The 26297-nt window shown below is 41.3% G+C and overlaps 3 protein-coding genes and 1 long non-coding RNA gene across 4 annotated transcripts in view; 3 read left to right on the top strand and 1 right to left on the bottom strand.

Moving 5' to 3' along the window:
- The window catches only part of LOC122485538, a 116313-nt gene that overhangs the window by 86430 nt on the left and 3586 nt on the right, over positions 1 to 26297 (bottom strand). The gene's annotated exons all lie outside the window — the stretch shown is intronic.
- LOC122485529 (keratin-associated protein 3-1) lies at positions 6767 to 7384 on the top strand. Its single transcript, XM_043584409.1, has one exon. The coding sequence runs from the start codon at positions 6838 to 6840 to the stop codon at positions 7129 to 7131; it is 294 nt and encodes a 97-aa protein (XP_043440344.1). The 5' UTR covers positions 6767 to 6837; the 3' UTR covers positions 7132 to 7384.
- Positions 17689 to 24665, top strand: LOC122485534 (keratin-associated protein 3-3). Its single transcript, XM_043584415.1, has 2 exons — positions 17689 to 17753; positions 24357 to 24665. The coding sequence occupies exon 2, from the start codon at positions 24369 to 24371 to the stop codon at positions 24663 to 24665; it is 297 nt and encodes a 98-aa protein (XP_043440350.1). The 5' UTR covers positions 17689 to 17753; positions 24357 to 24368.
- On the top strand, positions 17707 to 18430 carry LOC122485533 (keratin-associated protein 3-3). Its single transcript, XM_043584413.1, has one exon. The coding sequence runs from the start codon at positions 17766 to 17768 to the stop codon at positions 18060 to 18062; it is 297 nt and encodes a 98-aa protein (XP_043440348.1). The 5' UTR covers positions 17707 to 17765; the 3' UTR covers positions 18063 to 18430.

Here is a 26297-nt window from a genome sequence, read left to right as displayed (position 1 = left end):
ACTGTGTGTAATTTCCTGTTACTATCCACACATTCTATAGCTCACAATAACACATGAGAATTAACCCCCCAAGAGAAACAGCCAACACTGCCAGCCCACAGATGGGCTTGCGCATGCTGTGTTGCAGTACTGTGAGGCCTGCTCTGGCATGTTGCATTGGGATCAGACATGTCTGCATGAGACAGAGCGGAAGGGCTCATCCCCTTGAAGCCAGTATCAGCCGTATTTAAGTCACAAAACATTACTTCCATTTGAAAGAAACCCAATGTGAGAGTAATTTTCAGCACAGGCTAATAAAGCTGGCAAACGTCTGTCTTGGCTATACCCACACACTGGAAGATAACTGGGAAAGGCCCCCAAAGGCCACCGTTTAACCCAAACCCAGAATCCTTTGCCTGCTTGCTCAGCAAAGAGTAAAGGGTTAATGTCAATGGCAGTCCTGACGCCAGCCATTTTTAGTTCCAATCGATACCGTAAAGGAGTTCCCCAGAAATTTAAAAGATCATGCAATTCAGAAAACAAAGACCAAATGTTTTTACTTACAGGCATTTTTATTAGGATGACAAACTGAAAAGCCTCCTATAGCCTGCTTTTGTGAAGGGTTGAAGCACTCCATCAGGCTTAAAGACAACCGAGTTGCTTGCGGCGAAGTGTGAAGCCTCCCAACACTGATGTTCCTGCTGACTAGGGAGGTGCCGTCATGGGAGGGTTTTCCCAACAGCACCCTAGAAATCCAGGCTGCTGGTAAGGCACACAGAGGTTCACAGCAAACTGTGATTAACACACATAAAAGCGAGCTTTCATCTCAGGCCAGGAACTTGGCAGTAAGCACATTCTGCATCTAGGTGTTGGAGCCTCCCTGTCTTCAGCCCTGCTTTCTCTCACGGGCTTTAGGCCGCTCACCCTGCAGGTCTCACGGTGACCTCATCATCCACTGCTTCCCACCATCCCAGATGGCAGCTATATGGCTCAGGTCTCCTCTCACCTCTGAGTAAATCTGAGACCTCAACGTGGTCCCTGACCTCTCTCTCCAGGCATCGTCTCGATCAGCATGACCTATCATCTCTCCTTTCAAAAATGTGTCCCAGACACTTCCACCTCTTTCCGGTTCATCAACCACTGGCCTCACTTTTCATCCTCTCGCCTGGTCGACTGATTGTTCCGCCTGTTTCCACTTTGGCCTGGTTCCATTTCACTTTCCAGAGAACATAACACAGGTTATCCTCCCCCAACCCGCCGCCACTGCAAAGCATCCAGTGCCTTCTCACTGCCTTTAGAATACAACCTAAATTCTGCTGAACAACCTACAAAGTCCTACTTGGTCCAGCACCTGACTACCTCTGCGACCTCATCTCCTTTCACGCTCCTCTTTCACCACACTCCAGCCACCTGGCAAGGGCTGTCGGCGACTGCCCTGACCAACGGAGGTGCACTCCCTGCTTCACCTCCCAACCACTCTCTATCACTTCATCCTGTTTTATTTTCTTCTGGCACTTGTCACTGCCACTCCTTTATCTTTTCAGTGTCTGTCCTCCCCTACTAGCACGCACACCTTGACAACAAGGACCTCATCTGACCTGTTAACTTCTATATGCAGAGCAGCTAGCATGGTGCCGGGCATTCTGATGGACAAATTAACCAATTTTAAAAAAATGAATGAACACAATTTATAGTTATGTAAAATTTAGTTCCAGAAAAATGCTGATTTTTATTAGTAGGAATGAGGAATAGCTGTTAGGCAAGCTGTCATTCACTAGCTGTATGACTGTAAATCATTATTTAATATCCTTACTCTCAGGGAACCTGGGTGGCTCAGTCATTTGGGCATCCAACTTCGGCTCAGGTCATGGTCTCACCGCTCTTGAGTTCAAGCCCTGCACTGGGTTCTGTGCTGACAGCTCAGAGCCTGGAACCTGTTTTGGATTCTGTGTCTCCCTCTTTCTCTGCCCCTCTCCTGCTCATGCTCTATTTCTCTCAAAAGTAAATAAACATTAAAAAATATTTTAACAAATATATCCTTTGGACTTCAAGCTGTATTACAAAGCTGTAATCATCAAGACAGTATGGTACTGGCACAAGAACAGACACGCAGATCAATGGAACAGAACAGAGAACCCAGAAATGGACCCACAAACATATGGCCAACTAATCTTTGACAAAGCAAAAAAGAATATTCAATGGAATAAAGACAATCTCTTCAGCAAGTGGTGCCGGGAAAACTGGACAGCGACATGCAGAAAAATAAACCTGGACCACTTTTTTACACCATACACAAAAATAAACCCAAAATGGATGAAAGACCTAAATGTAAGACAGGAAGCCATCAAAATCCTCAAGGAGAAAGCAGGCAAAAATGCCTTTGACCTTGGCCACAGCAACTTCTTACTCAACATGTCTCTGGAAGCAAGAGAAACAAAAGCAAAAATGAACTACCGGGATCTCATCGAAATAAGCTTCTGCACAACAAAGGAAACAACCAGCAAAACTAAAAGGCAACCGACGGAATGGGAGAAGATATTTGCAAATGACAAATCAGATAAAGGGTTAGTATCCAAAATCTATAAAGAACTTATCAAACTCAACACCCATAAAACACATAATCCAGTGAAGAAATGGGCAAAAGACATGAGTAGACACTCATCCAAAGACATCCAGATGGCCAACCGACACATGAAAAAATGCTCAACATCACTCATCATCTGGAAAATACAAATCAAAACCACCATGAGATACCACCTCACACCTGTCAGAATGGCTAACACTAACAACTCAGGCAACAACAGATGTCGGTGAGGATGTGGAGAAAGAGGATCTCTTTTGCACTGCTGGTGGGAATGCAAACTGGTGCAGCCACTCTGGAAAACAGTATAGAGGTTCCTCAACAAATTAAAAATAGAACTATCCTAGGGGTGCCTGGGTGGCGCAGTCAGTTGGGCGTCCGACTTCAGCCAGGTCACCATCTCGCGGTCCGTAAGTTCGAGCCCCGCGTCAGGCTCTGGGCTGATGGCTCGGAGCCTGGAGTCTGTTTCCGATTCTGTGTCTCCCTCTCTCTCTGCCCCTCCCCCGTTCATGCTCTGTCTGTCTGTCCCAAAAATAAATTAAAAAAAAAAAAAAGTTGAAAAAAAAAATAGAACTATCCTATGACCCAGCAATTGCACTACTAGGTATTTATCCAAAGGATACAGGTATGCTGTTTCGAAGGGGCACATGCACCCCAATGTTTATAGTAGCACTATCAACAATAGCCAAAGTATGGAAAGAGCCCAAATGTCCATCAACAGATGAATGGATAAATAAGATGTGGTGTGTGTGTGTGTGTGTGTGTATACATGTTTACATACATGTATATATATGCACATATATGTCTATGCATATATATATGTATATTTATATAATGGAGTATTACTCAGAAATCAAAAAGAATGAAATCTTGCCATTCACAACTATGTGGATGGAACTAGAGGATATTATGCTAAGCGAAAGAGAAAGACAAATATCGTATGACTTCACTCATCTGAGGACTTTAAACAGATGAACATAAGGGAAGGGAAGCAAAACTAATATAAAAACAGGGAGGGGGACAAAACATAAGGGATTCTTAAATAAGGAGAACAAACAGAGGGTTACTGGAGGGGTTGTGGGAGGGGCCATGGGCTAAATGGGTAAGAGGCATTAAGGAATCTACTCCTGAAATCATTGTTGCACTATATGCTAACTAACTTGGATATAAATTTAAAAAATAAATTAAATTTAAAAATATATGTATATATACATAAAAACAATATCCTTACTCTCAGTTTTGTTATCTGGGACCTGGGCATAGTGACAGTCCTGATCTTATAGGGTTGTAAGAAATAAGGAATAAGATGTGCATAAAATACCCAGCGCTGTGCCTGGCACATGGTATATAATAAATGCTACCTATTAGCAAAGGATAAGATAATATTCTGGACACCTTAACAATAAGACTATTAGAGGGGTGCCTGGGTGGCTCAGTTGGTTAAGCATCCAACTGTTGATTTCAGCTCAGGTCAGGATCTCACGGTTTCTAAGTTCAAGTCCCACATCTGGCTCTGTGCTAACAGCACAGACCATGCTTGGGATTCCTTCTCCCACCTTCTCTCTCTGTTCCTCCCCTACTTGTGTGCTTTCTTTCTCTTTCTCTCTCTCTCTCTCAAAAAAGTAAATAAATAAACTTTTAAAAAAACAAGAATATTAGCTTTATTGTGGAAACTGGTATGCCACCAGTGGTTCCCAGGAAATTGAATGATGTGATGAGAAATCCCAGATATATCCCCTCTTCTCTATGATACCCTCTAAAACAGAAATCACACCCTCCTCAGCACCCCCACAGAACACCCAAATAGTTTCCCACCCACTGTCCCTGCCTTCAAATTATCTCCTTTCTACTGCTAGCATTTCGGTTAAGAAAATAGGTTCTAACATCAGCTCCCTTTTAATGGTCTCAAGACCTTCAATAATCTGATCCCATCCTCCCCACCAATCTTACACCAATTCGTCTTAAGGGTTGTCTTTAACAACACCCTCCCTAGGAAGAAGGAATATGGTACAGTGGCTAAGAGCACAGAATCTGGAGCCAGAATGCTTGGCTTTGCAAGCCAGCTCCATTACTTACTCACTTACTAGTTACTTAGCCTGTCTATGCCTCAGCCTCCTCATCTGTAAAATGGCAAGGATAGCAACCCTGCATACATCACAAGCTTGTGGTGAGAATTGTATAACACATATAAAGCACCCAGCACAAGGCCCAATACTTAGTAAGTGGTGATGCTGCTGAGCCTCCACTCAAAAACTAGTCCTCTTTCTAAATACAAATCCAATCATTTCACGTATCTGTTCCAAAACCTTTAATTAGTGTCCATTGCCAAGAAGATGAAGTTCAAAATCCTGAGTGTGGCATACTAAGTACAGTGCAAATTCTTCCTATTGTGGCTCTAACCCACCTGTTCCAACTTGTCTCCCACTCTTTTCCTCCACAGCCTCCAGTAAGAGGGTCTGGAGTCTGGGTTTTGTGCTTCTCCCAATCGACACTTTTGCCATCCCATGAAATTTTATTTCCTTGCTTTGCTTGCTGAAATTCCCTTCATGTTCCTTTCTACCTGCTAAGCTCCTAATCATGCTTCGCTACCCATGCAATTGTTCCCTTTTCGTGAAGTACTTCCGAATCTTCCAGATAAACCTACTTCTAAACTCCTACATCTCACCTAGAAAACCTGAATGTAAAACCCTGTGCTGTCTTTTGCCAGTTGACTTCATGTCTCTTCTCTACAACCTCCTCAAGGGCAGGCACCTATTTACTTCTTTTTTGCATAATGTCTGACTTGCAGTAGGGATATAACCAATGAGAGTTTGACTGAACTAACAGAGATCTATGGAAGTAATGTGGACAACAGGCAAAATTCTACCAGAGGGATCCCAAAGCACAAAATCATTCTAGTAGTGAGAAGATGGCTAAAATGAAAGCAGTTTTAATGTTAAGCATCTTTTGAATCCATCAGCTTGTTGATTTTGGCTCCTGACTCCTTGATGTTGTATAATTTTCTACTTATTTTTTAGAGCCTGAGACATTTTATATGAAGATGGGTCAAGAAAATACATACATTCTTTAAGACTTTCAAAGTAAAGTATTTCTAAATGTTTACTAGTTTAATATTTTCCTACTCTAAAGCAATGCTAGAGCATCAGAGTAAGTTTTATGCCTTTATTTATTTAAATAATTCCATCATTAGGAGTTTAGTAGTTTAAATGTAACTCAGAAATCTCCCCTAGTATGCTCCATAGAACACTAATCTACAAAGCTAACCTGTGGAAACTAACAAACAAAATGACTCTGCAGTCAAGTAAGTTTGGAGAAAAATACATGTTATATCTCTTTATTGGAAAGTCACAGAGCACTTCAGCGTATTAAAAGTTCTGAAAGGTCCACCAACGAAGAATTTTATTTCCCAAATGTGTTTACCAGAGAACCTTTTAATGTTCCTTGGAATAGGTGTTCATGGAACTCATTCTGGGAAATACTGCACTGTTTGGTCTCTAAATGGCCCCATACAACTGTTCTTTAGGTCATGAATAATCTTAATTCGTAACATTGTTGGATGGAGTTTTAAAGGACATTTGTCACTATCACTGTGCAGGTCCTGACTCCCATTCGCCTGCCCCTAACAAGTTATCGTTCACTGCACACATGGAGGGAACAGAAAGCAAATGATTTTTACAGCTAAGAAAGTGTTTCATTACACACAATCAGAATCTCCTCTATAGATCTCATCCGTTCATCCTAATTCAGCTTCCTGGAGCCACAAAGAATAAATCTAAAATTTTTAGCACTTTTTCAGCCAGAAGACCTAAATTATCACATAGAATTTTTGGTTGCTAGTAGAATAGCAATCAAAATGCCTAGTTGTCTCTTCATCTGAAAAGTAGACAAAAAAATGTGGGGATGATTTGCAGATACCTGGCATACCAGGCCGTCACTAATGACGGGTAATGATTAGAAGATAATGACTCGGCACCTTTGAAGACTGAAATGAAATGTCCTTAAGGTGACAAAGAGCCAACGTGAAGAGTCCTAATTTGACAACAAAACAATCTAATCCCCTTTTATGAGGTAAAGAGTGTGTCTTTGGTAATAAACACATAAGTAATTAGATGGTTTTAATGGAGATAGCTATAAACTGAAACATGGGGAAAAAAACTCTTGGTAATAGGCTGACGCCCCAGGGAGGTGGATATATAAGAGCCAGGGCAGAAGAGAGAAGCATCGAGACACCAACAGACTTCTCTTCTCAACCCAACAAAAACCCAACTCCTAACACCATGGCTTGCTGTGTCCCCTGCTGCTGCAGCGTCCCCACCGGCCCCGCCACCACCATCTGCTCCTCTGACAAATGCTGCCGGTGCGGAGTCTGCCTGCCCAGCACCTGCCCCCATGACATCAGCCTCCTTCAGCCCATCTGCTGTGACACCTGCCCCCCACCCTGTTGTGAGCCCGACACCTACGTGCCAACTTGCTGGCTGCTCAATTCTTGCCACCCAACTCCCGGAATGAGTGGGATCAACCTGACAACCTACGTTCAGCCTGGCTGTCAGAATCCCTGTGAGCCCTGCTAAGCAGCCACGTCTCTGCACAGGTTCGGTGATGTGCTGCTCGTCACCTGGTCTTCAACACCCGCTACCACCTACATCAGGCTCAATCAATCCCAAGTCCCTGGGCCATGTTTTCATGAATGTGCCCAACTTCTTAATCCTCTCCTCCTTTGAGTGAAGTTGGAGACCTTCTCCCTGTCTTTTAGGCTATTTCACTGCTCTTTGAGAAATAACCATTTTGACTATTCCTTAATAAACTTTATTCTGGCTTAGCAAATATGGCCTTGTGATGATTTACTCTCATGTTTCCTCTTAGGGGAAGTGGAATGCCTAGCTGAACCTGAACAGCAGATCAACATATCCACGATTTACACCAGCAGAAGGAGAGCACGTGTGGTGGAATCATTGAATAATTAGATACTGGCTCTTTGTGACAGGCTGAAAAGTAAAAAATTCACTAGGTCATTTTACTCAATAGGTGTTTTTTGAAGACAAGCCACTATACCAAGCCCTACACTGGAAACTGAAGATTAATGTAATATTTTTTAAATGTTTTATTTATTTTAATTTCCATTGCCCCTGAAATTGATTTTTCTTTCTTCCTTAACTGACTAAACAAATTGGTCACTTTGCTGTCATGTAGAAATAATTCTGACTCCTTAACTCATCACTGGTGAAATTCTAAGCTCAACATGCAATGCAATCTGGGGAAGAATATATATTCATTTTGATATATGCTGTCTTCTAGAAAAATCAATTCTGAAAAAATACTAGCATTTATTGGGTATTCCTTGCTCCCTCAAGTGAGAATTGGTTTACATTAGTCAGAATTATCTTTAGAAGTTTACTAGCCTAAGTGACATATTATATCATGGCATTGAAATAAACTGAAAATATCAGGCTGAAGTGCAGTATTCTCCATCCACCAGAAATAGGCACACAATTCTGTTCCTCTTAGAACAAAACTTATACGATGACCATATCATGTATTAATTCATCTCCCTGTTGTCCTGGAAAAATCCAAGCACATAAGGTTTTTACAGAAAGTACCCAAAGTGCAATCTCGTATATATTCTTGGACTTGCCTTGGGCCTTTGAGCCATTTACTTCCCTCTCTGCCTCAGTTTCCTTGTTGTCACAGCAGACATAATACTCTTGTCCCTGTTTATGTCTCAGGATTGTTGTGAGAGTCAAATGACCTAACATGTCAACAACTGCACTCTGGATGGTGAGAGATGCTCACCATTACTGCCACATGATGGTTTCCAGCTTTCTCACCAAAAGGCATCCTTTTATTTCTTGAAAAATATTACTTTTCCCATGTAACTTTTTAACATAATAATTCATGTTTGTTCATAAATACATTTATAAGCATCAGAGAGAATTTTAGGTTTAAAATAACCAAGTTACCTCTTTTTTAGTCAAAATCAAAGCTTAAGGTTTTTATACACAATTGTAAGGGATAAATATTTAGACTTAATTTTTAATACTGGAAATAACTGTGAGTGTCCTAGTACTACCACTGCGGATCTTCAGGCATTCAAAGACCCTTGGCACTAGTTAAAAAGCCCCAGATATAACCCAGGAGATGTGTGGCTCTGCACTTGAGCTGCCTCTGTGGCCCAGAGCCAGTCACTTGAGCTCTGTGGGTCTCAGGTCTTAAATCCGTAAAATGGGCTGGCTGACCAGACACACTCTAAAGACACTTCCAGCTTGTCTATGGTTCTAGGTTATCCAGAAGCGAGTAACAAGTACTCCATGCCACTAACCAACCCCATCTCACCTTACCACTTTTGCTGTTTTTACTCCTAAGAACTAACATTTGGTGAATATCTACTGGCCATTCTAATATGTGCTTCATGCGCACTATTTCATTCATTTCTAAAAAAAAAACACTGACAGGTAGCTACCTTCATTGTCTCCACTTTACAGGAGAGAAAACAAACCGCGGAAGGGACTTACAAAAGTTGCACAAATAGTAAGTGACAGAGGGAGGGATTAAACCTGAAACTGCCCGAATCTAAAAGTCGCTTCTCTTCCCGCTACACCAAAGCACACACCTCCTTTGCAGACAGCAGTATGTCCAAGAGAAATATGATTGCATGTGGCTCTCTTTATCAGAAGAAAGTATATGCCTCTTAACAGTACACTGTCTACTATCTCTCTAAACTGTGTATTTGGTTGTGTGCAGTAACTCAGCTTTCTCTGGGGTGATTATAGTTGAAGACAAAATGAGTGTCTACAGTAAGTCTAGAAAAAACTGTTTATGTTTCTAAAGTGAAAACAAATCATCTTTTTTTTTTAAAGTCAGACTTTAAATACTGATTAGCAACCTCAGCAGGTGGGGGGGAGGAGTATTGACTGGGTCATTAACCTTGCATTGAAATGCAGAACGTTTGGCAACATAACACATTTTCAGGTTTCAATAACCTAGTTCATGGTGAAAACCTACCTGTGAAGTTAATAATTGTTCATCCTTGATAATAGAACCAAAAACGAAGTCATTTCATTTTTCTTTCAAATTGTTGCTGGCCTACAGCCCTTCCTTTCCATCCTCACTGACGGTAGCCTAATTTAGACACTGATCACCAGACCCCTGATCACAGCCTCCTAGTTAATCTTGGCTCAATAATCCTATGCCTCTCCCTTCATCCAAACTATCCCTGTCAGACCAGGCTTCTATCTCTCTATAAATATTGGTTAAATTGAATTGCTCAAAACTCTGGGAAACTCAAGTTGTTTTTTGGTTGTTGTTTTTTACTAAATCAAGGCTAAACTCTTCAGTGTGGCTGTCGAGACCCTCAATAACCTGATATAGTCTTTTCTACCAAATCTTACCTGCTACTAATCTTGGGACAATGTGAGGCCTCCAATCTCATCAGAGCAATGCCCCCTCTACGACAGTCAAGACAGGAGTCTCTGCAACCAGACTGTCTTGCTTTAAATCGTACCTCTATCACTTACTAGTTAGGTGTCCTTGGTCATGTCATCTAACTTCTCCCTGCCTCAGGCTCCTCAACCATCATCAAATAAGATTAAAACTAGCTCTGGGCCCCTGGGTGGCTCAGTTTGTTGGGCATCTGACTTCAGCTCAGGTCATGATCTGACAGTTTGCTGACAGCTCAGAGCCTGGAGCTTGCTTCAGATTCTGTGTCTCCCTCTTTCTCTGCCTCTCCCCCACTGTGCTCTCTCTCTCTCAAAAATACATAAGATGTTGGGGTGCCTGGGTGGCTCAGTCGGTTAAGCGTCTCACTTCAGCTCAGATCTCGCAGTCCGTGAGTTCCAGCCCCGCGTAGGGCTCTGGGCTGATGGCTCAGAACCTGGAGCCTGCTTCTGATTCTGTGTCTCCCTCTCTCTGCCCCTCCCCCGTTCATGCTCTATCTCTCTGTGTCTCAAAAATAAATAAACGTTGAAAAAAAATTTAAAAAAAATAATTAAAAAAAAATAAAAAAAACACATAAGATTAAAAAAATTTTCTTTTACTTAAAAAAAATAAAAAGATTAAAATTACCTCTTACCCTTCCTAAGCAGTACAGTTCAGGTTGTGAAAAACTACGAAAGGCTGAGAGAAAACTGTCACCGGCCAGAGGGAACTAAGGGGGTGTGAGGACTAAATGTAATGTGGGATCTCAGACTGGATCCTGGAACAGAAAAAGGACGTTAGTGGAAAAAACAGTAGTGATATCTGAATAACGTCTGAAATTTAATTAACAGCAAGTTACCAATGTTGGCTTCCTAGTTGTGACAAATGCACAATGATGTTGTAAAGATATTACCATTCAGGGAAATTGAGTGAGGGGTAGATAGGAATGTTGTACAGTCTTTGCAAACTTTCTGTGGATCTAGAATTATTCAAAAATAAAAAGCTAATTTCTAAAAAGTATGTACCAGAAACAGATCCATAAATACAGAGAAGTGGTGATTTCCAGAGCGGAGGGGGTGGGGGGGTAGACAAAAGGGGTGAAGGCGGGTGGGAGGTACAGGCTTCCGGTTCACATGGGGATGGGAGGTACAGCACAGGGAATATAGTCAATGGTGTTATAATAGCGTTGTACGGTGACAAGTGGGGACTACACCGTGGTGAGCACAGCCTTAAGTACAGATTCGTCAAATCACTATGTTGCATGCCTGAAAACTAATGTAACACTGTGTGTTACCTATATTTTAATTTAAAAACAAGTTTTAAAAAAGTATACATCTCCTAAAACTGTAGGGAAGATTAAATTAATTAAAGCACGTGCAGCCCTTAGAACAGTGTATGCCTACTGTCAACCTCTAGGAACATCTTTTTATACTCTGTGATACTGGGGTGAGGACTCTTACATCCCCCACCTGATTTTCTAGTAGATTCCACCAATAGAGGGCGCTGGAAGGAGCCTACAAGGCCTGGGGAAGAGAGGGTCTTGTGGCCCCAGCAACAGTCCTTTGTTGGCAGCTACAGTGGATTCTAGTCTCCAGCTTCTTTCCAGGCTCCAAAAACGGCATCACGGTACCTCCTCAGGAACACCAGCACCAGCGGGTGACTCCGGCCCCCCACCCACGAAGGCCCCCCGGGACCCCTCCTCTGAGCACCGGCTGGGCAACCCCCGGGGTCTGCACCCAGCTCTGCAGGCCCACTCTCCCACGCACCTGGGTCGTCACCCCCAACCTCTTCTCTCTGTTCCCAGGCCTAAAGGCTGGTAGCCTGTTTCTTGTGTTTGTTACCTCAGTTTTCCTTTTTGGCTTTTTCAGTCCTCCGATACCTATTTAACCAAGCCCCCGCCCTCAAATGCTCTCTGTTGAAACACTTTTTGTGAGGTTTTCTTGTTTGCTTGTTTTCCTGACAAAACTTGACACAGAAGCATTTTGATAAATGCTAGCTGTCATTGTTTTCCAACCTTTCTTCCTCAAACATTCGTTCTATGTGTTCCAGCCCCGAGACTCTCTTCCATGACCCAGGCCCCAGGGTTAGGCACTGCAGAAACCAAGAAAAATAAGACATTGCCTCTGCTTTGAAGGAGAGTACATTCTAGTTAAGAACCAACATGTGTACAAAAACTGCAGCCAAGTTTTATGGGTAGTGAAGGGATGCAATCGAAGCACAAGAGGCGTGGCCAACCCTACCAGGGGCAGGGACAGAGCACAAGGCCAGAACAGTGCCACAGAAGTCACTGTTTTCCTTGCGCAAAGGCACTTACCTCTTTTCTAAGCTTTGGTCAAAACAATTTACTCCAAACCCTCCAGGCAGGCGTCTCTGATCACTAAGCCTCTCCGCTGAATTTCCTCTTGTGGGCATTCTAACAGCACCCAAGGGAGAAACTTCACTGATGAGAGAACTCTACCACACCACACACAAGGCTGAATGATTTGCATAAGCAATTCTCATTTAATTTTTATTCAGTGCTTGCAATAAGACTACAGTAGGTGAATATTTCTGTGGTTGAAAACCGAAATTTGTGGTCGAAAACCTAAGCTCAAATCACTTGATCTAGGTCTCACAACATGTACCTTATAAGGGATTCAAACCTAACTCCAGAACTCCTCCCATTACTAGTCTTGTAATTTAATTGTACATCATTTAAATCATACGCAAAGGGATTTCTAACCTTTTCCATTAGACCAAGCACTCCTGGAGGACAGGCACCATGCCTTCTCTTTTTCTATCTCTACCACACTCTTTTTTTTTTTAATGTTTATTTATTTATTGAGAGAGAGCGAGGGAGGGGCAGAGAGACAGAGAGGGAGACACAGAATCCGAAGGAGGCTCTGGGCTCTGAGCTGTCAGCCCAGAGCCCAACGTGGGGCTTGAACCCACAGACTGTGATATCATGACCTGAGCTGAAGTCAGACACTCAACCTTCTAAGCCACCCAGGCTCGACACTCTTCAGACTCTACCACACTCTTCAGACTATATTAGAGACTGAATAAATATTTGGCTTATAATGAATGGATTTGCTGACCAGTATCCTTTACTGTAGTTATGTACTAGCTTTGGCCATGACATGTTAACACTATCACTGAATTAAAGTGGAAGGAATTTTAAAAATGGTAAAAGGTGACTACTGAAAAATGAAATAGGCAGGTTAGCAGTTTGGTCATTCCGAAAAGAAAGAACTTTTCACGCTGTTTTGCAAAGAGATGCAAGCTCATTTTTCAGACCATACATAGTCTTATGAACCTATGTTTTAATATGTTCAGGCTTCTGGTTAAAAAAGCCAATGTCCTCTGTAAAACTGAGAGCTTATTTAAATGTTTATACATAATTGCATACATAGACAATGCAGCAGATCGGTACAGAAAACATCTAGCAGCCTCTGAACTTCCCAGTCAAGATCATGTTTTCTATCTTCGGTACTCATTTACATCTTCACATCCTCGAAACGACAGCAAGGTGACTCTGGTAGGGAAAAAGTCCCACCACAGGTTTTGACTTCCCAAATACATCCAGATCACACATTTTGAGAAGGATCATTTCTTACTTCTCAGAGAAATCACTCTTGATTCTTTACACTCAGCAGTGATCATTTGTAAGGACAAATTCTGGTCGGTAAAAAAAAGGAAATGCAGAAGAAACCCTGAAGTATTTACCGGTGATGGAGTGGTACCACTTTGAAACTGCAACAGAAAGCACGTTTGAATGTCGCAACACAACCAAATAAAACTGAAGGAGAGCTCCTCTCGCATCTGGTAAATAAGTCAGTGAGTTATTTGTATGAGATTATACAAACAACAACAGGGAAACATTCTGGTGGACAGAAGCCGTGTTCCCTGAGGCTTCTGGTGGATATAAAAGACTCACAGAGGACAGCTTCGTACAAGAAGATCTTCCTTTGCACCAAAATGTCTGGCTGTGAGTCTTGTCTCCAAGGCTGCCGCAGCAGCGTCCCCACCGGCCCCGCCACCACCATCTGCTCCTCTGACGTATGCTGCCCGTGCGGAGTCGGCCTGCCCAGCACCTGCCCACACACCATCAGCCTCCTTCAGCCCACCTGCTGTGACACCTGCCCCCCACCCTGCTGTGTGCCTGACTCCTACGTGCCATCATGTTGGCTGCTCAGCAGGGGCCACCCTGCTCCAAACCTGAGTGGGATCTCTGTCACAACCTGTGTCCAGCCCTGTGAGTGTGGAGCACCGCGCTGCTAGCCAAAGAGATTTCCAAGAGCCTGGCCACGTCACCCTGACGGACCATCACAGTCCTTGAGACGCTCAGCAAATGGTCTTTAATTAGAAGCTCTGGAAGAGGGTGGCTCTTGGTTGAGCTTCCAACTTTGGCTCAGGTCATGATCTCACGGTTCGTGAGTTCAAGCCCCACATCAGGCTCTGTGCTGACAGCTCGGAGCCTGGAGCCTGCTTCAGATTCTGTATCTCCCTCTCTCGCTGCTCCTCCCCCATTCACGCTGTCTCTCTCTGTCTCTCAAAAATAAATAAACATTAAAAAAAAAAAAAAAGAAGCAGCTCTGGAAGAAAATGTTCTGAGCCTGTGCCCTCAGCTTTGCAGAATTGTTCAATGTTCTGAATGATGGTTTCCAGTGAGAAGTTGAGTAAATGCTGTCATGGACCTCCTCACTTTAAAAATAAACAAACACCACTGTGCCCCAAACCATGTGCTGTCTCAGTGATATAATTGCCAAACAACTCTTGACACGTGTGCACATGATAAACCTATAAATATGTCCAGCAGAATTACACTAACTGATGACATCAACATAAATCTCATAGGCAAAAGAAGGCCTCATAAGGATATGTAAACACCTGACAAAAATTGCCTAAATAGTAAAATATATTAAGCTCTAAGCTTAAAGTCATTTTCAATTCCAAGGTCAGCACCTACTTTTAATTTTAATGTTTTCCCTGCCTCTTTAAGTAACTACCTCACACACCTTCTTTTGAAGATTCTGAGAGGCGCACCCAGGTGGCTCAGTCGTTAAGCATCTGACTTTTGATTTCAACTCAGGTCATGATCCCAGGGTTGTGGGATTGAGCCCTTCATCGGGCCCCATGCTCAGAATGGAACTTGCTTAAGATTCTCTCTCTCTTGGGGCACCTGAGTGGCTCAGTTGGTTAAGCATCAACTTCAGCTCAGGTCATGTTCTCATGGTTCGTGAGTTCCAGCCCTGCATCGGACTCTGTGCAGAGCCTGGAGCCTGCTTCAGGTTCTGTGTCTCCCTCGCTCTCTGCCCTTCCCCATTCACTTTCTGTCTGTCTCCCTCTCAAAATAAACAAACATTAAAAATTAAAAAAAAAAAAAACCTCTCTCTCTCTGTCCCTCTGACCCTACCCCCAACGTGCACGTGCGTGAGCATTTTCTCTCTCTCTCTAAAAATAAAAATAAAGATTCTGAGAAACATCAACATACTCACTGAAGAGACCCCAAAGACTGAGCTGAGCCACATTTTTTTCATTACTCGTTTAGGTGAAGCTCTGAATGTAAAACTGTTTCAACATCTGTAAAGCACTTCACAGATGAAATCGCTCTGCTTATGGCAATTGTTATTATAAGAGGTAATTCTAAAAATAAATACATAGGTTTTTTTTTCCTTCTAATTTGTAATTTAACCCAATTCCATACACATTTATCAAGCACCTACTGTGTTCCAGGCACTCGCCTAGGTGCTTGACAGAGACTAAGAAGATGAAGACACAATCCCCACTTTTTCAGAGAGTTTGCATACTGGAGTGAGGAAGACAAATAAATGATGAACCATAATATATAACAGACTGAAATGAGGTCTAAATGAAGAGATAGGAGACACGCTTTGTGAAAGCAAAGGATGAAAACATCTAGAAGAACCACCTAAAGGTTCACGCGAAGGAGATACTGGAGTTGATGCTTGAGGAATGAGCAGGATTTGAGAAGTACAGAATCGGGGAAGGACACTGCAAGGAACAGTGTGGCCACACCCAGAGAGATGTAAAGGGCCTTGGAGGCACTAACCTTCATTTTTACTTGATATGCTTTGTGATACATATCCATATTTAACCAAAAACCAAGCCAACTTCACTAACAGGTTCTTCTTCTCATAAAATGCATGAGGCTTATTTACTAATGACATTGAGTATTTCCCACTGATTTGCTTCAGCCAGGTTTCTTCTCTACTAAACAGGCCAAGTTGGTTTTCAGTCATGTCCCCTCAGAAACACCCCAGGAAAGAATCTGTCCTTTGTGTTTACTCAACAACAATTTGCCATCCAACCAACGAATTACATAATTTAGATTCTACTGGCTGAATAGTTTTGTGCTGATCAAGGGGAAGGAAGTATGTGAAGATGCTGGAATCAGGATATTACACACTAGAGATAATTATTCAGTCCAACTTCCTCATCTGCCATCCTACAGTACAGCAGATCAAGGTCAACCGAGGTGAAGAATGTTGTATAAGGCATCCCTCAAAGGAATTTACAACCTAATTGAAGACCCAAGATATGAAAACAAATAATCACGCAGAGTAGGGAATAAGTCAGTGAAAATAAGGACTCCTATAGTTCTAAACCACATCAGATCAGATAACCCTCCCAGAACCCACTGTTGTTTTGTAAATCTTATGACTTCTCCTTTTTGTTCTTGGTTCATCTTATTTTAAATGAAGCATTAGTTTGAAAATGAATGAAGATGAGATGATTTCTTTTAATGGTACATTTAACAAAACTCAGCAGCTGGGGGGCGCCTGGGTGGCTCAGCTGGTTAAAAGGCTGACTTTGGTTCAGGTCATGATCTCAGGGTTCCTGAGTTTGAGCCCTGCATCAGACGCTGTGCTGACAGCTCAGAGCCTGGAGCCTGCTTCAGATGGGGGGTCTCCCTCTCTCTCTTCCCCTCCCCCACTCACATTCTGTCTGTCTGTCTCTCTCTCTCTCTAAAAAATAAATAAACATTAAAAACTTGTTTAAAAAAAGCCAGCAGCTGGGTGGATCTTTCTTCCCAGTGAATTTACATTTTAACTCACTACAAGATTGGCATAGCTTTGAGAATAAAGACTGTTTTTAAAAAAAAACATAGAATAATACAACCTTTTAAGACTCATTATAGATTAAAAATAGACTCATTATAGATTAAAGGGGTTTCATCGTATTCCATTTTGGCTGTCACCCTGCTTGCTCAATAGAACCTGAATTCTATCCTCAATAAACAAGGTAACTATGTCTGAGATTCATATCGTCACATGCAACATTCATCTATAAGTGTCATGTCCTTGTTGACTTCACTGAGAAAATGGTCCAATTAACCATTTGAGTTGTATGTTCTGATATTAGTAATTAAAAATTGTATGTTATGCATATTATTTTAAATTAAGGGGGAGAAAAACAAGGAAAAGAATAAAGCCTCTGAAACTATAGCTGAATTCAGTCACTCAGACTGATTATCCATATTTCATGTAAGGTTTGGCATTCCAAGACCCTGTGAAGATAAAATGCAATCATCTTATGACAAAAATGACAAGTCAATGAGTCAAAAACATGATGTATCTTAGTAAGGGCACGACTCTTAATGGACAAGTAAATACCAAACTGATTAGAGAATTTTAGCCAAGAGGGGTGGGATAAACAAAATGACAGGAAGCCTTCTGGTTGGACCAACACCCACTGAGGACCATATATAAGAGCCCCAAAGCAAGAGGAGACATTTGTATTTCAGAAACCTCATCTTTCCAAGAAACCAAAAGCAAACCAGATTCCCAGCGCCATGGCTTGCTGTGTCCCCTGCTGCTGCAGCGTCCCCACCGGCCCCGCCACCACCATCTGCTCCTCTGACAGATGCTGCCGGTGCGGAGTCTGCCTGCCCAGCACCTGCCCACACACGACTTGGTTACTGGAGCCAACCTGCTGTGACAACTGCCCCCCACCCTGCCACATTCCCCAGCCCTGTGTGCCCACCTGCTTCCTGCTCAACTCCTGCCAGCCCACCCCGTGCCTGGAGACCATCAACCTCACAACCTATACCCAGCCCAGCTGTGAGCCCTGCATCTCAAGCTGCTGCTGAGCGATGGCTGCTTTGCTCTGTGCCTGACAATGAAGAACCCAGAAGCTGTCTACTCAGTATTCATTTGCCTCAGTAGTTGATCATGATGTTGAGGCAGACCAGATGGCCCAGATATGGAAAACCTACCTTTGATTTTAATGGAAAGAAAATCAAGAATTTCTTTATGGTTATTTGCCTGAATAACCATTTGGTTCATTTGGGCAGGTGAACATCATCTATTATTGAAATTCTATTGAAATCTGTAAGAACCCAGACTATATTTTCTTGGTCATGTTGCTTCTTGGATCCCATTTCTTATAGTGGATATTTTCACAGAGTAAAAAAAAAAATCTTGATGGGTTTTCCAATAAACTTTATTTCTCTGGCAAGATATGTTGCTTGTTTATGTTAGAGTTTTTGGTATATTTCCTTAATTTAAAAAAAAAAGGTAAAAGATAAGATGATTATTGTATTTAGCAAAAAAAACAGAACAACATTCTAAAAGAATGACTGGAACTAGCTAGCTTCTAGGCTGCTAACTTCAAACTGGTTAGCTTTTCCATTCTCCCCTTTTCCTCAGACAAATGCAATTTGAAGTGAGCCAACATTTACTTAACCTACACTTTGCTGAAGAAATCACATTATTAACTCACACAATCCTTAAAACATCACTAATAGATGAGAAAAATGAAGCTGTAAGAGTTACTCAACATTCTCAAAGTTACTTAGTAAGAAAGCCAGAATTCAGCTCCTCGTATGTCTGACTTTAAAGCCCTATTCTTTCTGCCATATCACAGAGCCTCCAACTCTAAGGACCAGAAGCTGAACTGACAGTTATGGCCTCAACTTACAACATGCAAGAGAAATATAAAATGTAAGAATCTTTGACAAAATCATCACATCCAATTTTAATAGAAAAGGATCTAGTGGCTCACAGATTAAAAGTGGCAGGTATTCAGTTCTAAGACCGAGTCACTTAGTAGGCCTATCAATTTCAACTTCATTTCCCTTAGAGAAAACTTAAGTGGTCAACTCCAGTAGCAGGGCACTAGGAATATATTTCTACTGGCCACCATCAACAGAATGCCAAAACTCTTTAGGAAATGGGCTGAGAACTGGAGCTAAAAACTTGATTAACCATGATTTAATCTATGACTTAACTGTACTTCTTTTTACCAGCCTACTTCATTTTATCTTAAGCAGATTATCCTTTGCCCTGCCTTAGAAAGATAACACACATAGAATACATATACAACACATATTACGATGTATGTATGTATGATGCATGTATAATGTATATAAGTATCATTAATATATAAAGGCACAAGTCAAAATCTGAAAAGTATTGAGCTAAAACCAAAAGAATATTTGTGAAAAAGAAACAGGCAGGGAAGGGAAGCAGCAAGTGCCTATAAATATACAAGTTTCTAGGGGCACTGGGTGGCTCAGTCAGTTGAGCATCCAACTTCAGCTCAGGTCATGATCTCACAGTTTGTGGGTTTGAGCCCTGCATCCAGGTCCAGGCTGACAGTGTGGAGCCTGCTTGGGATTCTCTCTCTCCCTCTTCCTCTGCTCCTCCCCTGCTCATGCTCTCTCTCTCAAAAAATAAACAAACATTAAAAAAACATTTTTAGGGGCGCCTGGGTGGCGCAGTCGGTTAAGCGTCCGACTTCAGCCAGGTCACGATCTCGCGGCCCGTGAGTTCGAGCCCCGCGTCGGGCTCTGGGCTGATGGCTCGGAGCCTGGAGCCTGTTTCCGATTCTGTGTCTCCCTCTCTCTCTGCCCCTCCCCCGTTCATGCTCTGTCTCTCTCTGTCCCAAAAATAAATAAACGTTGAAAAAAAAAATTAAAAAAAAAATTTTTTTAAATACATAAACATGTTTCTAAATACCCTTAGTGTGCGTGTCAGTCCCTCAAGAATGAGATTGCTCACAGGATCTTATAGGCTCATTAGTGGTTTAAATGAACAGAATTTAGCAGCCATGGGGTACATGGGGCACAACCCAGAATACTGCCAACAAGTGATTTAGTTCATTCACTCATTCATTTGGCCAATATTTCATGAGTGCTTCCCTTGTGCCAGGCATCATATCCGTGCTAAGGATGTAAAGATAAAAGAAATGTTATTACCTCAAGTGCTTTCAAGTTTCTCTCAGATCTGGTGAGGGAAACAGACAAGTTACTGTAATCACAATACATGTGGCCTACATATGGCGGATGGGTATATTTATGATGCCATGTGGTTCCTGCTGTGACTGAGATGTGAGCAGCACAGCATGCAAGCACACAGAAAGAGTAACTAAAACCCAGATTTGGTGATTCAGCATCAGGGTGAGGGATAGTTATGGAAAGCCACCAAGCTATCCAGGCTAAGTGTTAAAAGATGACCAGGCAGGAGAGGTGAGGAGCGGCTGCTCCAGACAGAACAGCACCTTACTAACTCATGAATTGAATGCACTGAAGATGGGGAGAAGAGGAGGAGAGGATAAGGAGAGAAGAAATACAAAGACTTCTGAGGTTGGGGCTCCTTAAGCAAAGGGTTTTAAGCCTGAAACCTCCAAGCAAAGAGTTCTGAAGCAAGAAACTAACAATCATATTTTGCTTCTTTTTATCATCAACCTTTAGTTTATGTCTTCACTATCACAGACAGCCCTGTAGGGGTCAAGGGCAAGCCACCCCAAAATGTGCCACCTTGGCATACTGATCATTGTAACTAAAAATTACGTAAGAAACAGCCTATGCAAGCACATTCAGACCCTCCTCTGTCCATGAGAAAGCAGGAAATAAATTTCCCATGGGAAAGGTACCCTCCCTGCACAATGAGGTAGAGACATCCTTATTATCACCAGAGAGGAAATTTAGAGCTGAGAAGGCTGTATAAAGAAACCTTGCTACCTTTTACTAATTTACTACCACAGCCCTAAGTCTGTTTACAATTCCTTACTATTTGAAGCTCCCAAAGTTAAGTTTTCTTTGACCTGTCAATTCCTCATATATTGTCTCTTTGTCTAAAAAGTATAAAAACTGCTTGCCTTGTCATTTCTTTAGGTCTCAATTCCATTATTGGGCTTCTGTGTGCACATAATAAACTTTGGTGTTTTTTCCTGTTAATCTGTCTCATGTAACTCTAATTCTTCGGTCAGTTGAAGGACTGTCAAGGGTAGAAAAATTTTTCCTTCCCCACACCCCCTATGATTATAGACGGTATAATTAAAACTGGGCAAGTGTGTGTGTGTGTGTGTGTGTGTGTGTGTGTGTGTATGTGTAGACTTTCAGCAATTTGAAAATCTATCTAATCAAGAATAACCATGTTTTTCCTGCATTCGCTCAAAGGAAAAGGGTACCCTTTATTTCTAAAAATAGAATGTTTAGTATCTCTGACACATACTAAACTTAAACCACAAAAAAGGTAGCTCAATCTCAATTAAGTCCTATATTTAGTCTTTTAACAAGTCAGTCACCAGACCGTCTAAGGCAAATTAGCTCACCTCTCTAGGATTCACAGTCATAATTTACAAATAAAGGATAGTTATCCCCAGGTCACTTAGACCATTGGCAAAGAGAAGAAATTTTATTAAAGTACTATATGTCTTTTCAATAAAAGAGATGAGTTTATCATAAACTTTTTATTTTATAAGTTTCTAATCTATAACTTTAAATCTTATTTATAATTATAGAAACGTAACATTCTACACAGAACAGTACCAATTTCTTTATCCTCATAAGCTTGACTTAAAGTAGTATTGCATTCTAAGTAAGACAACACTCTCTTTTTGCCATGAACTTCTGTGAGAAACTGCAAACCTCTCTGCAATGTTTTTCTTAAAATCTCAAAATAATTTCCTTTTGCTTATAATTTTTATGATTTTAGAGCCCTTCCTATCATAACATACAATAACAGTAACTTATAATAATATATTCACAATAAACCTTCCATCAGATTCCAAGTTCCATGAGACCAAGAATGATGTCTATTTTGTTCACTCTCTTATATCCAAAATTTATCACAGTGTTTGGCACATGGGAACTGCTGGATATATGTTTATTAAATTATTTTTAAAATACTGAAAATATAAGGGTGCCGGGGTGGCTCAGTTGGTTAAGGACCCAATTCTTGGTTTCACTCAGGTCATGACCTCATGGCTTGTGAGATCAAGCCCCACATCGGGCTCGGCACTGACAGTGTGGAGCCTGCTTGGGATTCTCTCTCTCCCTCTGTCTCTGCCCCTCCCTAGCGCACATGCTCTCAATAAATAAATAAATAAATAAACAAACTTTAAAAAAAGGTTTTAAAACAAAATTTTAAAAATACTGAAAATATAAATCAGTCCTCAGTAAAAGAGTGAGAAATCTGGCAGGTATTCACTCAAAGATAAATCTGGGTGAAGTCCAGGGATACCAACAGAGATTACAAATCCTTTCTTCCAAGCAGAGCCATAGAGAACTTTGTTAAAATTTGAAGGTTATTAATTTCTATCCAAGCTGTTTTCTCTAACTGTAGGTGTGAACCTTCAGATAAATGTTTGCTACTTCCTGTAAGGTTGCTCTTTTGCTTTTCTGCAGCTATTTTTTTCTTCTTTAGACTGCTTCTTTCCCCTATTCCTTACCTTGAGTTTGTTTGATCTGCAACTTACTTGGATAATGATGGTAATAATTTATCTCTGTATAGCACTTTATGATTGTCTATGGACAAAAATCTTCTGAATGGAAGAATATAGATATTATGATCCTTACTTTGAAGAGGAGAAAGACAAGATTTTAAAAAAATGAATGATTTGGCATAACAATGAAGGCAATGAGAAGGACTGGATCCAGTAAAGAGCTCTTCTGACTCCTAATGTGGTCCACAGTTGTTAACTATTGCCACCAAAATAACCTAAATGATTAATAATGAAAAAATTTTAAGTAACTTTGAAGTATAATCATATAATGAATGCTAGGAAATATTTAAAATAACCTTATCGGGCACCTGGCTGGCTCAGTCGGTTAAGCATCCAACTTCAGCTCAGGTCACGATCTCACAGTTTATGAGTTCGAGCCCTGCATTGGGCTCTGTGCTGACAATTCAGAGCCTGGAGCCTGCTTCAGATTCTGTGTCCCTCTCTCGCTCTGCCCCTCCCTCGCTCATGCTCTGTCTCTCTCTCTCTCTTTCTCTAAGAATAAATAAACATTAAAAAAAATTTTAAATAACATTATCAAATATATTTAAGAATACAAGATAATGAAAATATGTATGTTTAAGAAAAAAGGCAAGTTATAGAACCATAGGTAAAATGATTCCAGTACGGAAGTGATAAACAAATGTATTAAAAAAAATGACTATGGGTGCCTGGGTGGCTCAGTCAGTTAAGCGTCCGACTTCAGCTCAGGTCATGATCTCACAGTCCGTGAGTTTGAGCCCCACGTCCGGCTCTGTGCTGACAGCTCAGAGCCTGGAGCCTGCTTCGGATTCTGTGTCTCCCTCTATCTCTGCCCCTCCCCTGCTCATGCTCTGTCTCTCTGTGTCTCAAAAATAAATAAAAACATTAAAAAAAATGACTAGAGGGATATACACAAGTATGAATACAGAATTTCTCTTGATGATAAGATTATGAGTGAGTTTTCTTTATACTTTACTATCTGTCCAAATTTTTAAATATATATAAAATATGTATAGTCAAAAATGAAATAATAGGTGTTTTTTAAAAGTCTGCCCACATTTCTCAATAGCATATTTCTTCATATTAATGTAAGTTTGATCTTCAAAAGTCCCAAAACTTAACTAACACAATGTTATGTGCTAGTTACATCTCAACAAAAAATTATGTAATTTTTTTAAAAGTCCCAAAGCAAAAAAAAAAAAAAAAGTTACTAACTTAAGTTCAACTTTTTAAAACATCATCAGAACAACTGATACAGATAAAGGTAAAGAGAATGAACACTAAACTAGCACCAGAGATAAGACCTACATACTATGGGTGTAGTATCACGCAATATTTCCCAGCAAGGCTGGTGTCAGAATTATAATAGCAGAAGTTTTTGGTGACACATCATAAAGCTTGTGTTCCAGTCACAAATAGCAAGAGTAATCAGTGCCGATTTAGCAAGGAACTCAAATAAATGTTAATTAGGAGAATACAGACTCTTTACAAGCATCTAAATGTCAAACCAATCAAAGGATAATGGGTACACTAATATAAACAAGAACCAGGAAAGAAGCCTTCTGGTTGGACCAACACCCACTGGGAAGGGTATATAAGGGCCTCAAAGAAAGGAGAGACAGTCACAACTCAGAAGTTTCATCTATCGTTACAACCAAATCAATTAAAAACACAGATTCCCAGCGCCATGGCTTGCTGTGTCCCCTGCTGCTGCAGCGTCCCCACCGGCCCCGCCACCACCATCTGCTCCTCTGACAGATGCTGCCGGTGCGGAGTCTGCCTGCCCAGCACCTGCCCACACACGACTTGGTTACTGGAGCCAACCTGCTGTGACAACTGCCCCCCACCCTGCCACATTCCCCAGCCCTGTGTGCCCACCTGCTTCCTGCTCAACTCCTGCCAGCCCACCCCGTGCCTGGAGACCATCAACCTCACAACCTATACCCAGCCCAGCTGTGAGCCCTGCATCTCAAGCTGCTGCTGAGCGATGGCTGCTTTGCTCCGTGCCTGATCCTGGAAGAGTCAACCCAGAAGCTTTCGTGTTCACCTGTCTCGTTACCTGCAACTAACTGACTCTGCTTTCCAAGTTGGAACAAGGATGATGTTATCACTGACAACTCTCCCTCAAAAAGAAATCAAGAGACTTTTGATGGCCATATGGTAGATATCAGTGACCCAGGGCAATGTGAACAGGTGGATGCTACAGGCTTCCCAAAGTTTTTCATCTCCTCCATACTAAAGTTTCTCTTTCTTTGGGTGCTTCGGGAATTCTGTTTCCAGTGCTGGGTGGCATCTTTCTGGAAACGGAGGAGCTTCTTCATGATCACGCTAATAAATTTTACATCTCTGGCATAGCACAAATGTCTACAATTACTTTTGTTTATTCTTATTAATTCATTAATGTACTTAACTCCAAAAGTCAGCATTTTAAGAAAAACTAAGAACAATCTGCAAAACTAAACATGGTGACAGTACAAATATTTCTTGCTTTCATTGTTCTTGTTGTTTTAAAAAAACTAAATGGTCTCACATATGCAATGGTCCACCATATCAGCACACTTGCAAATAGACTTTCCCTGACTTGTCTTCCCCAAAAATGGTTTAAGGTATATTGGGAAATACTGAACATGATATGAAGATATAACATATCAACTCCAGGGGACCTGATCTGTTTATGTTAAAAAAAAAATTAGTAACCTCATAATGTCATTATTCATTCAGTAAACATTTTTAAATACCTAATGATGTGCCTTGGATTTTATTGTCCCTGCTCAAAATGAGCAGACTGCCTAGTAGGTCAAGCACATGCAAACACAATACCCACTCATTCCTTCATGCAATTAACAATTATTAATTGAAGCAAGGCACTGTCTTGTAATAAAAATATTAAGTGCTCTATTAGTAGTGTTAGTAAAGTGCTGTGATACCATAAAATTGAGAACAATTAAGAAATTAAGATTGCTGCCATGGTCACAAACAGGAAAAAGACATAGTCAAAGGCAAAATGACTGAAGCGGGTGGTCAAAGGGATATGGAAGAGAAGAGGCTGTCAGATTAGGCAGTGGCATTATGTCACGAACTGAGCATGGGAACAGAGAAGGAAGAGAGAATTTAAAAAGGAAATACTACATTCTGCTCTAGATATGTCAAGTTTGAGTCACAGGTGGCATATCTAACTAGAGTTTAGATGGCTGGAATTTGCACAACAGTGTTCTAGAGAGGAAGAAGATGTATAAGGGAAGGTGCAGAAGTCTATGTAAAAGTTCTTATCAAGTACTTGCAGAGAGCTTGGTTGAATGCGTACAGGATGAAATTTCATGAGGCTAACAGAGTGGCTGCTGGGGGATAAAAAGCTGAATGGAGATACCAAAATTCAGTCAATTCTAACAGACACTGAAATTCCAGTACACCTAGAGATGACAAAGCTCTCCGAGTACCTCTGGCACTCAACTGATGTTCCAGAAGGACACACCAAAAGAGTAAAAAGTACAACCTTGAGTAAAGAACACACCAAACTATACTTTCTCTCAAAAAGTCTAAAACCAAGGCTTAGAGGATTAAGAGGATCTTCCAGTGATTTAACTTCCTGTCAGAACAAAACTCAACGCTCAGCACT

The sequence above is a fragment of the Prionailurus bengalensis genome, chromosome E1, assembly GCF_016509475.1.
Source record: "Prionailurus bengalensis isolate Pbe53 chromosome E1, Fcat_Pben_1.1_paternal_pri, whole genome shotgun sequence".
NCBI classification, from domain to species: Eukaryota; Metazoa; Chordata; class Mammalia; order Carnivora; family Felidae; genus Prionailurus; species Prionailurus bengalensis.
This window is presented reverse-complemented; position numbering and strand designations above follow the sequence as displayed.

Excerpts from the sequence above, each read along its gene's own strand:
- LOC122485534 (XM_043584415.1), top strand. The coding sequence starts at position 24,369 with ATGGCTTGCTGTGTCCCCTGCTGCTGCAGCGTCCCCACCGGCCCCGCC.
- LOC122485529 (XM_043584409.1), top strand. The coding sequence starts at position 6,838 with ATGGCTTGCTGTGTCCCCTGCTGCTGCAGCGTCCCCACCGGCCCCGCC.
- LOC122485533 (XM_043584413.1), top strand. The coding sequence starts at position 17,766 with ATGGCTTGCTGTGTCCCCTGCTGCTGCAGCGTCCCCACCGGCCCCGCC.